This window comes from Papilio polytes, unplaced genomic scaffold, assembly GCF_000836215.1.
Source record: "Papilio polytes unplaced genomic scaffold, Ppol_1.0 DF824208.1, whole genome shotgun sequence".
NCBI classification, from domain to species: Eukaryota; Metazoa; Arthropoda; class Insecta; order Lepidoptera; family Papilionidae; genus Papilio; species Papilio polytes.
Window position 1 is genome coordinate 203,482 of NW_013524996.1, and position 12,652 is coordinate 216,133.

At 35.7% G+C, this 12,652-nt stretch overlaps 2 protein-coding genes and 1 long non-coding RNA gene across 3 annotated transcripts in view; 2 read left to right on the top strand and 1 right to left on the bottom strand.

Moving 5' to 3' along the window:
* Nucleotides 1-10,007, top strand: part of LOC106110666 (LIM domain-binding protein 2) — a 10,589-nt gene extending 582 nt beyond the window's left edge. Inside the window, exons 2-9 of the mRNA XM_013292563.1 lie at nt 1,020-1,485; nt 3,196-3,271; nt 3,656-3,758; nt 4,789-4,961; nt 6,283-6,483; nt 7,782-7,905; nt 8,627-8,745; nt 9,796-10,007. Coding sequence (XP_013148017.1) covers nt 1,301-1,485; nt 3,196-3,271; nt 3,656-3,758; nt 4,789-4,961; nt 6,283-6,483; nt 7,782-7,905; nt 8,627-8,745; nt 9,796-9,954 — 1,140 coding nt within the window. The 5' untranslated portion in view covers nt 1,020-1,300 and the 3' untranslated portion in view covers nt 9,955-10,007. The remainder of the gene's footprint in view (nt 1-1,019; nt 1,486-3,195; nt 3,272-3,655; nt 3,759-4,788; nt 4,962-6,282; nt 6,484-7,781; nt 7,906-8,626; nt 8,746-9,795) is intronic.
* Nucleotides 10,008-11,161: 1,154 nt separating this feature from the next.
* Nucleotides 11,162-12,652, top strand: part of LOC106110654 (translocon-associated protein subunit delta) — a 2,392-nt gene continuing 901 nt past the window's right edge. Inside the window, exons 1-2 of the mRNA XM_013292542.1 lie at nt 11,162-11,527; nt 11,880-12,036. Coding sequence (XP_013147996.1) covers nt 11,276-11,527; nt 11,880-12,036 — 409 coding nt within the window. The 5' untranslated portion in view covers nt 11,162-11,275. The remainder of the gene's footprint in view (nt 11,528-11,879; nt 12,037-12,652) is intronic.
* Nucleotides 12,211-12,652, bottom strand: part of LOC106110655 — a 1,187-nt gene continuing 745 nt past the window's right edge. The window contains exon 2 of the long non-coding RNA XR_001226117.1: nt 12,211-12,551. This is a non-coding gene — a long non-coding RNA (uncharacterized LOC106110655). The remainder of the gene's footprint in view (nt 12,552-12,652) is intronic.

The following is a 12,652-nucleotide window of genomic DNA, read 5'->3' on the forward strand; positions in this document are numbered from 1 at the left end:
TGTACATCTTGCACTATGTGGACATACGTACGGAGATATATAACAATATCAGCGCGTCGCTAGCGTTGTGTGCGTGCCGGCGTAATGAGCGCCTATGTGCTAAGAAACAGTAAAAAGTGCGGCGAGCGCGGCGCGGAGCGGCAACATCGCGCGCGGCTCAACTCGCGTCGCGCAAAACAATACCAACTTTGTGATAAAAAAAAAATTAAATTATTCATTTATACATTATAACCTTGACTCGAATTCAACATCAAAAATAATTTTTTATTCAGTCAATATTAGATAACTTTTGCAATATTATTCCCTAATAATATTGAACAAATGGCTTTTTTCGCTCATTAATTAAATTTTTAATAAATATTTATAGGCATAGGCAATAACCTAAATATTAAAGAGAAGAATAGAATAAAAAAGAAAATATTGGTAGCCGATGTTGACCTTTCCGCGCCTAGCTCGCCGCCAGCTGACGCGCCGTTGCCGTTCCGCACGCGCTACGAAAGTTAGTATCTTCTTATCGCATTTATTCCCAGGGAATAAAGTCTACAATCGCTTAGCATAGAGTAGTACATAAAGTAGATACGACGTTTTGAAATGCACGTAATAACACTTCCCGCGCGCGAAAAATTCGAAATACTTTTTATCAGCAATGGTGTCTATACGTTGGGATATTTTACGGGATTTTGGGAAAATCGGCAATAACAGATTGTTTTGTTTACTTTTTATTGTTATTGCTTTTTAACAGTTCAAATTTTCATAGACTAAAACACGAATGCTTGCCTAAATATTAATACTGATTAGTGTGTTGAGTATTAATACTGATTTTTTTTTTAATTTCGATAAAAACTTTTATCAATGGTGTAAAACACGCACCAAATATTGAAAAAAAATCTCAATCGTCTAGACATTTATCAGTCGCACGAGTTTGTTCAAATGAGATAGACGTAACGCATAATTTTGTAACAATTACTATTTTGTATTATAATTGTTTTCAATATCGTGTATGTAATTTTATCTTACAGTGTTTTGTGATTACAAATATAACAAACCAAAGCCTCCAAAGAGTGTTACATATTTAAGTGTAAAAAAATATATATTTATTAAATTAAATTAAATTATAAGTGTGCTTAAAATAAATAAAAATAAGGTATTGGTCAGGGAGTATAAAGATCATCAAAGACTGTGTGTGATTACAAAAAAAAAGTGTGTCAAAGTACCAGGCTATCATAACTCATTAGGAGTGTCACAACCTGCGGTCCGTGTACTAAAACCGCAGTAATGGTACGGTGACAAAGTGGCCTACATGCCGGTGGCGCTGGGCTCGCTCGGCGGCGAGGGCGAGTACCGCGAGTACGGCCACCATCTCTCGCCGCACCATCCCCACCACGCCCCGCACGCCCCGCACCAGCCCCACGCGCCCCACCTGCAGTACCATGAGTACGCGCCGCCGCCGCCCATCTACCATCCTATACCGGACCCATACTTCAGGTATACCAACGACGCTCTATGATGTCCTGGTACTGCCACAACATATCACCCTACTTCTTTTTATATATTCCAAAATCGACTTCTTAGGGAACATCAAACTCAGAGTAGTTTAAAGTTATCACTAAGGAACTACCTTAGTAGTAATTGAAAGACCACAAAGTAGAGAATTCGGAAAATGTTACGACGACTTAGGAAGGAAATGATGCATAGACAGAGAAGAGAGTATCTTAGTGTAACTTTAGTATGAGAAATTTAACAGCTTTACAAATAAACGCGATATAAAGTTAAACTTGGAATAAACTGAGTATAAGTATATATAGCAAAATGTGTACTAACATTTGTTTATTTATTCCTAAGTTTATGTTTATACCGCGTTTATTTGTAAGACTGTGTTAGTGATTTAAGTAACTAATTAACAATACTGACTTTAAGTCATTAACTTGAAAAATTACAATATTCAATGTAACTTTTGGTTTTGGCATTCGTTAGATCTATGCAAGTTTTCTGTTACAGTGTATATAATTAACATCACAATAAGCTTGCCTTGATCTAAATATAGTCAATGAAATAAAACTTCTAACACATTTTATGTTACTGTCAACTTTAAACTTAAAAGTATTTCATACTAGCTATCGCACGCAACTCTGTCCGCCTGGTATTAAATAAAAAAACAAAGTAATAACCTATGATTTCCAGACTATGGTCTGCATCTGTACCAAATTTTATGGAGATCCGTCTAGCCGTTTAAGCTACAAACTCTAACAAACATCCATCCATCCATCTATCTACACTTTGGCATTTAATACTATTAAGTTAGTAAGAAGTGAGATTAAAAATAACTACAAACTCTTGCGCAGCATAATAAAATAACAATAAGCAATCTTAACTTGGTAAGGATAAGGTTTCAATAAAATAATAAATACCAGGATATCATAAGACAGATTGCAGCAAAAGCGCTCAAATGCGTTGCATATTTCATCAAAATCTTCACCGTCGTCAGAATTAGCATAGCCTTAATAGCTCTTAAATCTAATCTCATAAGATCTAAATTAGTTTGTACGTGACAATAACGGTGTTCGCTTGACGGGACAGACGCGTGTTGAAAGTGGAACGGAGTATGTGTAACAAACAAACATTGTTCCGCGTACTATTGATGTCAGTGGACAGTTTCTAGAACGTAGATCCTACCGTGTTATGTGAACCTGGTACTTTCGTGACTTTCTTCCTGGTGTTTGAAGACCTTCATTTTTGTCATTTCTGATAACATAAGACAATCTAAAAATGGATAAAACGGTTTTATAGTTTACTAGCTTTCACCTGTGACTCCGTCCGCGTAAATTAAAAAAACAACCGCTAGTATGTGTTGTTCCGAAGTATCCTCTACAAGTATGCCGCCTAATTTCATCGAGATCCTTCCACGTTTAGGCTACAAACACTAACAAACATCCATCCATCTAAACTTTTGCATTTATAATATTAGTATCTTCATAAAATATTTTACAACTGACCTTTTTCCATTAATTATTTATATTTTATTCTTCGTAATTAACCACTTTAAACTATGGTATTTTCAACGTAAAACTAAAAAAAAATTACCACAAATATTGCACAATTCCTTTAAAATAAACATTTATTCATAGTTGTCAAATTATTAGAAAAATCTCCTGTCATTTTCTACTGACATTGAATTATTTTTTTTTTAATTTCCAGAAGGCACGCGCCATACTTCGGCCAGCCAGATTACAGAGTTTACGAACTCAACAAACGGTTACAACAGAGGACAGAGGTGAGAATATTTTTCTTTTTTAATTATACTAGCTTTCGTGCGCGGCTCAGTCCGAGTTGAATAAAAAAAACTAGCTCTACAATCTAGTGCAAATGTCATCGAGATATGTTCAGTCGTTTAGGCGGCATATTCTAACAAACATCCATCCATCTAAACTTTCGTATTCATATTATAGTGTGTCTAACTATGGAATCGGGATCTTAACTTTTAAAAAGTATAAAAAAAAACATATTTTTGTCCCTTTTATTTTCACTTTAAAAGACAGAGACAGATAAGATGTTTCAATACAATGAAGACAGTAATATTTAAGTAACTTAATATACCATAGTTGTACCTCTTATTTTACCAGGATATCATAACCAATACAGATATATGTGATTCCAGGACTCAGATAACCTATGGTGGGACGCGTTCGCGACAGAGTTCTTCGAGGACGACGCAACGTTAACACTCACATTTTGTTTAGAAGATGGACCTAAAAGATACAGTAAGTATGCTTAGTACCCCTAGCTATTAGAACCCTCAACTATATTAGCTGGTCAAGAATGTTAGTGTAAAATTAATATGGAAATCAAATTAAAACACTCCTAGAATCAGGAGTGCCTATTCAAATATCTTTTATAGATTTAAGCGGTTTGATTTCTTTTTTATCTTGTAATTGTAAAATTTAAATTGGTAAGGATTAGCTAAAGTTATATTAGTAATATAAGAAAATGTGTTTTACTTAAAATATTGATGAATTTTACAAATGTTATGTGAAAATGTGATTTTGAGTAACATTTGGTCCTGCTCGAAGGACCAACAATTTTTTAATACAATATTTAGAACTGAGTAGTACATGAGATTAGTCTTTTTAGTATAATTATTAAGAAATTAACAGTGGTAGAGCCAGCAATAACATCTGTTGTACAAATGTACCTTCCTTGTGCGTGAGGGTTGAGGCCTGGACGAGGGGATGCGTAGGAAGAGGGAAATATCCTCATATTCTGTGTCCCTTCTCCGTCAATTATAGGCAACACATCTATAAATGGATATGCAGCGGTCCTTTCGCTTGTTCCATATTTTTTCTGTTATCCATACCCTTCACTTTGATATATAGCCTAGCCTATGTTACTCAGTGATAAGGTAGCTTTATAATGATGAAAGAATTTTTGAAATTGGTCCAGTAGTTTTTGAGTTATTCCATTATATACAAAAACATTTTCTCTTTATAGTATAGATTACCTGTTCCTCGGAACTTTGCGTAAAATTGAAAAATATATGTTACTCCCTGATAACATAGCTTTTTAATGGTGAAAGAATTTTTGAAATTGCCCCAGTAGTTTTTGAGTTTTTTCAATACATACAAAAATCTAAAAATTAAAACCTTTCTTTTTATACTTGTATAGGTTAGGTAGCTTTCTGATTGCGAATGAATTTTGTAAATCGGACTAGAAATTTTCGTGAATTAAATACATACAAAAATCTTTTATAATATCAGTATAGAAGAACATCACTAATTACTTTTTAATTTCCAGCAATAGGAAGGACGTTAATACCTCGCTACTTCAGAAGCATATACGAGGGCGGAGTATCCGAGTTATATTACACGATGAGACAGCCCAAAGAATCCTTCCACAATACCAGCATCACGCTGGACTGTGACCACTGCACTATGGTGACACATCACGGGAAACCAATGTTCACTAAGGTATAGCTACTAGACTATATATAGGGTAACAGTGGTGGTGCCCGCTTTAACATCTTAGCACTGCAGGGCACGCCCCCAGTAATACCACGACCATACAGAAGACAGGCGTGAAGTGGAAGCAATTCCATGTTTCGTCTGATAAGTGTGGTGCCGGAGGCCTAATTTAACTCCCTTTCTCTTTACCACCCTTTTCTTATGAGAGCATGGAAACAGGAAGTGGATTTGACGATGGAGGAGATACATAGGAAGAGGAAATATCCTCTTTATGTGCATCTCCTCCTCCGTCGGATAAGGGTAGGCAACGCATCTGCAATTGCAGATGTCTATGGGCAGCGGTTGCTTCGCCATTTTTGCGGATTGTGGTGGCCGCTTGCTTGTTTGCTATCTTATGTTATAAAAAAAAACATGAATGGATAAGATACGAAATGAGTATGTAAGAGGAAGTTTGAGAGTAGCCCCAGTTGTAGAAGGTAAGGAGTAAAAGGTTAGCAGGGGGGCATGTTATGAGGAGGGATGAATCGCATGTTACAAGGAGAATGTTAGTTATGAGGTGTGGACACCGGTAGACCTAGAAAGGGATGGATGGATTGTGTAAAAGGTGACATGATCAAAAAGGGAGATGACTGAGATGACGTATGATAGTTATGTGGAGGATAAAAACCTGTTGCGTCCTACGGGAGTAGGATAAGGAGAAAGATGATGATGATAGATCCTTGTCCTAGAGTCCTGCCCCGTTAGACAAATATTTTTTTGACATAGTGGGATTTTAATTATAATAAGTATAGTCGGGGAATCTTTTGGTGTTTCCTTATAAAAAGTTGTTTGAAGATAATCAATCAGAGACAATAATAACCAATCATACTAATATTATAAATGCGAAAGTGTAGATGGATGGATGTTGATGACGGGTTTTAATAAATTTTAATATAAATGAAGAGGATAGTCTGGAAGAACACATAGGCTACTCAGTTTTGTTGTTATTAAATTCTTCGAGACGGAGTCGCGGGCGAAAGCCAGTAGAATATAAATGTTGCTCAATATATGACTATAACTGCTACCTAATTGGTTATTTATAAGAGGCGAAGTTTATCATTGCAACTAGACATTTTTTTAAATTAAACACCGGAGATTTCCTTGACTGTACATAAATGTAGTAAAAAGAATAAATTACATACAGACACTCTATAATCTATATAAATATAGAAATATAGCTAGAAAACATTAATTTACGTTAAATTATTGCATTGACATTAGCGCCATCTATCGTTCATCTAGGAATTAAAATAGCCAGCCATATAAATGTTCCAAACGACATTTCCAGGTGTGTACAGAAGGAAGATTGATCCTAGAGTTCACATTTGACGATCTAATGCGGATCAAATCTTGGCACATGGCGGTACGAGCTCACCGCGAGCTGATCCCCCGGCAGGCGGTGCATCCTCCAGACCATGCTGCGTTGGACCAGCTCGCTAAGAACATCACCCGGCAAGGAATTACCAACTCCACGCTCAACTATCTCAGGGTCAGTATACTAGTGAAACAGATACACATATGTCCCTTTTTTATAATATAAAATGGCAAATGACCAAGCGACCTTAATCCACCGAAATGTAAAGCGACCGCTGCACATAAACATCCGCAATATCAACGCTGCCTACCCTTCATTGACGGAGACGTACATAAGGACATTTTCCCTTCCTATGCGTCTATTTCACCGTCAAATATACTTTTCCTTCCCATCCCTTAAGAAAAGGGTGGAAAGGGAAAGGGACCAAAATTAGGCCTCCGGCACCACACTCATCAGACTGTACGCGGAATTGCTTCCACTTCAGGCCTGTCTCATGTATGGTCGTGGTATTGCTGGGAGCGAGCTTTTAAAAGCCTTTTGATTGGATAACAATTACCGTTACCATGGCAACCTTGCTTTGATGTTATCTTGTAGTTTTTGTCTCTTTCTGGCATGACGGTCTTTTCCTTTACTCCCTAAGATTAGTAGCGTGAAAGCCTTTAACGAGTCGTAAATACTAATATGTAGCTTATTATTAGAAAAAAAATTAATCCAAAATATACTGTGATTGCTGACATTTTACATAACTCTAAGTATTTTGTTTACGCTTTATTATATTGGTATAGATATATATAAATTATGAAAATTTTATTTTATTGTTTACATTTGTCAAACTATCAATTACAAATGTCAAAATGACATGACATGATGACAACCTTGATTCCTTGATTTTGGCAGCAACTTATGGTCTCTTACCCACATTAGGGTTTTTATTCAAAATCATTACCCCCTAAGTTTAAAGGCGTGAAAACATATAGCCTAAAGCGTGACGTAAGTGCAGGGCTTTTTATTAAGAAAGGAATAATTCAAAAATATGCCTTATTTCTTAGATGGTCCCTATTTTTTCCCCGGCTTTCTCAACTATACTTATCTATACTATTATAATAAAGCGTAAACACACACTTCTTTGTTGCCTAAGATGTCAGCAATTACAACATATTTTTGAATTATTCCTTTCTTAATAAAAAGCCTTACACTTACGTCACGATTGCGGCTATATGTTTCACGCCATTATACTTAGGGGGTAAATATTTTGGATAAAAACACTAATGCGGGAAAGAGACCATAAGTTGCTGCCAACATCAAGGAAGCGAGATTTTCAAGGTTTGTCATGTCATATCATTTTGACATTTGCTATTGATAATTTGATAAATGTAAACAATAAAATAAAATATTCATAATTTCATGCGGATGAAGCCGCACGGGCACAGCTATAAATAATATTTTACCATTCAATTTATTACATATTCCAGTTGTGCGTGATATTGGAGCCCATGCAGGAGTTAATGTCGCGGCACAAAGCGTACGCGCTGTCGCCGCGGGATTGTTTAAAGACGACACTCTTCCAGAAGTGGCAGCGGATGGTCGCACCACCAGGTATGTTATGCTACCCTGGTACTTTTATGAAAGACTAGCTTTCGCCCGCGACTCCGTCCGCATCGAAAAAAACAAAAGTAAGTAATCTATGTGTGCTTCCAGACTATCCTCTACATTTATACCAAATTTCATTGAAATCCGTTCAGCCGTTTAGGCTACAAACTCTAACATACATCCATCCATACATCTAAACTTAACACATTCATAATATTAGTAAGAAGTAAGATTAGTAAGACTTGTTTTGTTTTGTATTTACTTTGTTGATATACTTGTATTAAAACATGTTGTTGATATGTATTTAGAAACAGAAAATTCATACTTTTGATTCTATAGTTTTTATGTATTTTATGTAGTAGTCATACTTCATACTAATATTATAAATGCGAATGTTTAGATGTTTATTAGAATGTTTAGAAGTGGAGAAGTTTACTGGACCAGACCCAGGCCCACCCGCGGCTGTAGTGCCTCAGAATAAGAAGAAGAATGTTTAGATGGATGGATGTTTGTTAGAGTTTGTAGCCTAAACTACTGAACGGATCTTGATTAAATTTGGTGGCATAGACATAGAGGAAAGTCTGGAAGAACACATAAGCTACTTATTTTCGTTTTCTTATTTCCAAGCGGACAGAGTCGCGGGCGAAAGCTAGTATTATATATTCATTTCATTTTATATGTATAGTTTTATTAGTTAAATATTAAAAACTGTAACAATTTCTTCCAGAATCACAACGTCCCGCGAGCAAGCGGCGCAAGCGCAAAGGCAGCGCGGGCGCGAATGCGGCGCCGCCCGCGCCCACTAAGAAACGCTCGCCCGGACCCAACTTCAGCCTCGCATCACAGGTACACACATAAAGACATCTATACTATTATAATAAAGCGTAAACACACACTTCTTTGTTGCCTAACATGTCAGCAATTACACCATATTTTTGAATAATTCTTTCTTTAATGAATTGCCCTACTTTTACGTCACGCTTTAGGCTATATACTTTCACGACATTAAAATTAAGGGGTAACAATTTTGGATAAAAATCTTAATGTGGGAAAGAGATCATAAGTTGTTGCCAACATCAAGAAAGCAAGGTTGCTAAAGTTTGTCATAGTAGTAGTAGGGGCTACGGTTTGTGTGAACAGTAAAATGAAATTCTTATAATTTTATGCGGATGAAGTCGCATGGGAACAGCTAGTTTAAAAATATATAGACGAGACGGTGAACATTTTTTCACCGGTACTTTCTCTGAAAGGTACTACAGTAGAACCTAGATAAGTTGAAAGTCCAAGAGAAACACAAAATATTTTAAGTTATAGAGGTTTCAAGTTATCAAGGGTCTATATTGCAGAGGTTTTGGGCTCTGAAGGGAAGGGAACATATTATTTTTTGAAGTTATAGAGGTTTTTATGTTACCAAGGTTTGAGTTATCGAGATTCTACTATATGTCAGCTGTCAAGTTTAGTGCCACATCATATATTGTCACGTAAAAAACATTTTACTAAATTATAATAAGCTCTATCTTTGTTAAAAAAATGAAATATACACATTTAAATTTTATTTAATGACGCCTATTATATAAATACAAATAATTATATGATCTATCAATAGACAGTTATGTGGAAAAATGTTTCAAATGAAGTGTCAACTACGCCTCCCTTGTATTTTTTTAAAATCTATCATACTTCTTACTAATATTATAAAATAAATGTAAAAGTTTAGTTGTATAGATGGACGTTTGTTAGAGTTTGTAGCCGAAACAGCTGAACGGATCTTGATGAAATTTGGTATAGATGTAGAGGATAGTATGGAAGAACGAATGGGCAACTAACTTTTGTTTTTTTTTTTTATTCCATGGATGTTTAAAGCTAGTCTTATAAAACTAATCTCATTATAACCAGGACGTGATGGTGGTGGGTGAACCATCACTGATGGGCGGCGAGTTCGGTGATGAGGACGAGCGGCTGATCACGCGGCTCGAGAACACGCAGTACGAGGGCGACGTGGAGTGGAGCGCGCCGCCCGCCTCGCCCGCCAAGACGCCGCCCGCGCCGCACTGACCCCCGCACCCCTCCACACACTAATATAGGATATTACAGATAATTGTATTTCATGACTTCTTATTTCATAACCCTTGAACCTCAAGCGAATAAACTATTCAGTTGTGGCTCAATCTAAACTTAGATGACGTAAAGTGCAGACTGCTGAGTTGTGGCTCAATCTAAACTTAGACGACGTAAAGTGCAGACTGCTGAGTTGTGGCTCAATCTAAACTTAGACGACGTAAAGTGCAGACTGTTGAGTTGCGGCTCAATCTAAACTTAGACGACGTAAAGTGCAGACTGCTGAGTTCAATCTAAATTTAGATGACGTAAATCAGGACAATCAGCTTACTTTCGCCTGCGACTCCGGTCGCGTGAAATTAAGAACAAACAAAAGTAAAGTATCCTATGTGTTCTAGACTATGCTCTACCTCTATGCCAAATTTTAACCAGATCCTTTGAGACATTTTGGCTAGAAACTTTAACAAACATCCATTCATCCATCCATCTCACATTCGTATTTATAATATTATTTATACTAATATTATAAAGAGGAAAGATTTGTAATTTGTATGTATTGGACTCAAAACTACTAGACCGATTTCAAAAATTCTTTCACTATTCAACAGATGTGTTATCACTAAGTAACATAGGCTACATTTATTATCATTCCTGGACGAATACACTAGCAACAGCTAGTCTATATTCTATTAATTTAAATTAGAAAGATAAGATGGATGGATGTTTGTAGCGTAAACTGCTGAACAGATCGCAACGGGACTAGAATTAATTTGGCGTAACTTTTTAGTAGATACGAAGAAAATATGGTTATAGGACACTTTTGTCGTTTTTGTGAATTTTACTGACTTTTTATGGTCCAAATACATTTTTATTAATTTCAATAAAAAAAGGATTTTTAAAACTTAATGTTTGTGTAATGGAACGCAACTCTGACCGCTTGGCATTTCTGTCACACGTCACTGCTGATGTTTTCAGAGAACGTTCGAAACACGAAATTAAAATTATTGACAATACGATTTAATAACAAAATTAAAGATAACTGACTTAAATTGTTTTCAATAAATTTATTTTTAATGTTAATCATTACAAACCTATATATTTTTTGAGGAAAATAAACTTCATTAAAATTGGATTTTAATTTAACAACATTTCAAAGTGAAAGTAAACACGTAACCGTGTATTTGAACGCACTTAGCTGTCACTTTATAAAGTTTCAAAAAATCTTCGATTTCATTTTCATTTCACCTCCAATAAGATTACGTGGACGATTTTATTAAAAAGTTGAATTAACTTTACATTTTAAGTCACAAGAGACAAAATGGTCACAAAATTCGTGCTTCTGGTTTCAGCTATTGCTTTATTTAGCAGTGCTAATGGCCAAAGTTGCCAAAACCCCAAAGTTGAAGCCGCATCGTTTACAAGTTTAGATGCGACTATCGTCACTCAAATTGCCTATATTACAGAATTTACCTTAGTTTGTGACAGCCCATTGCCTCCAAACTATGCGTTATACGCTGAAGTTGATGGAAAACCTTTAACAGCTGCTCGTATCGGAGAAAACAAATATCAGGTATGTGTTGGTTATCATTAAGATTGTAGATTTAATCCGTTACTGAAAATCTTTAGTTCCCTATTAATGTGTGAAACGATAACCTCAAAACAACTGTCTTTATTTAATTTAACTCAATAAATGACCTGATTCTTCCTTTAAACTGGCAGTAAATAAATAAAACAGTTCATATCATTTACTATAAAATAAAATATGCTACTAAAGCTAGAATAACAAATACAGAATGCAATACATAGATTTGTAGAAAGCAATATAAAAATAGGGTTGCTATCTTTTTGGTTTTTATGCATTTTCTGGTCTTATTGAATGTCAACAGCCCTAGTGATTAACACTCTAATTTTATTAAAACCAGGTATCATGGACTGAAGAACCAGCTGCCGCTCGCTCCGGCATGCATGAAGTAAGAGTACTAGACGAGGAAGGCTGGGCGTCACTCCGTCGCGCGCGCCGTGCTGACCCCACAGCAACAGTTGCACCTTTACTGGCTATACAGTTAAATCACCCTGGCAGTGAGTATTTAATAGAAATTATTATTAGGGGTACACTGGTTGAGGACTTAGAAAGAGATGGACGGATTGCGTGAAAGGTGACATGATCAAGGTAGTGATGACTGAGATGATGGATTATAGAGATATTTGGAGGACAAAAATGTGTTGATGAAGATGATGACTATCAGACACCCATCTTTAAGTGCGCTAGTGTGCTGCAACACCGAAATTAAAAAAAAAACAACACCAACCGTTTCATAAATTTATTAAATTTTGTACCAAATTACTAGCTGTTTCCCGCAGTATTGAAAAACAAAAAACTATTTATCTCTCAAGAAACCTGTAATGTTTCAGCGTTGAATTAGAATCCCAACAGTTACATCGGATCTCATCGGAACCATAACTGTTTCTGAATTAAAAAGTATCCTATGTGTTCTTGCAGACTAAGTACATATATGACTTTCAGCTGGATCCATTTAGCAGTTTGGGCTGCAAACATCCACCCATCTAAACAATTGCATTTATTTATTACTCAACTTATTATTATTATTATTATCTTACATATCTTTATTCTCTTATTTTTATATATAATACATTTCACATGATTTTCTTAAAAAAAATAACAAAATAAAACATA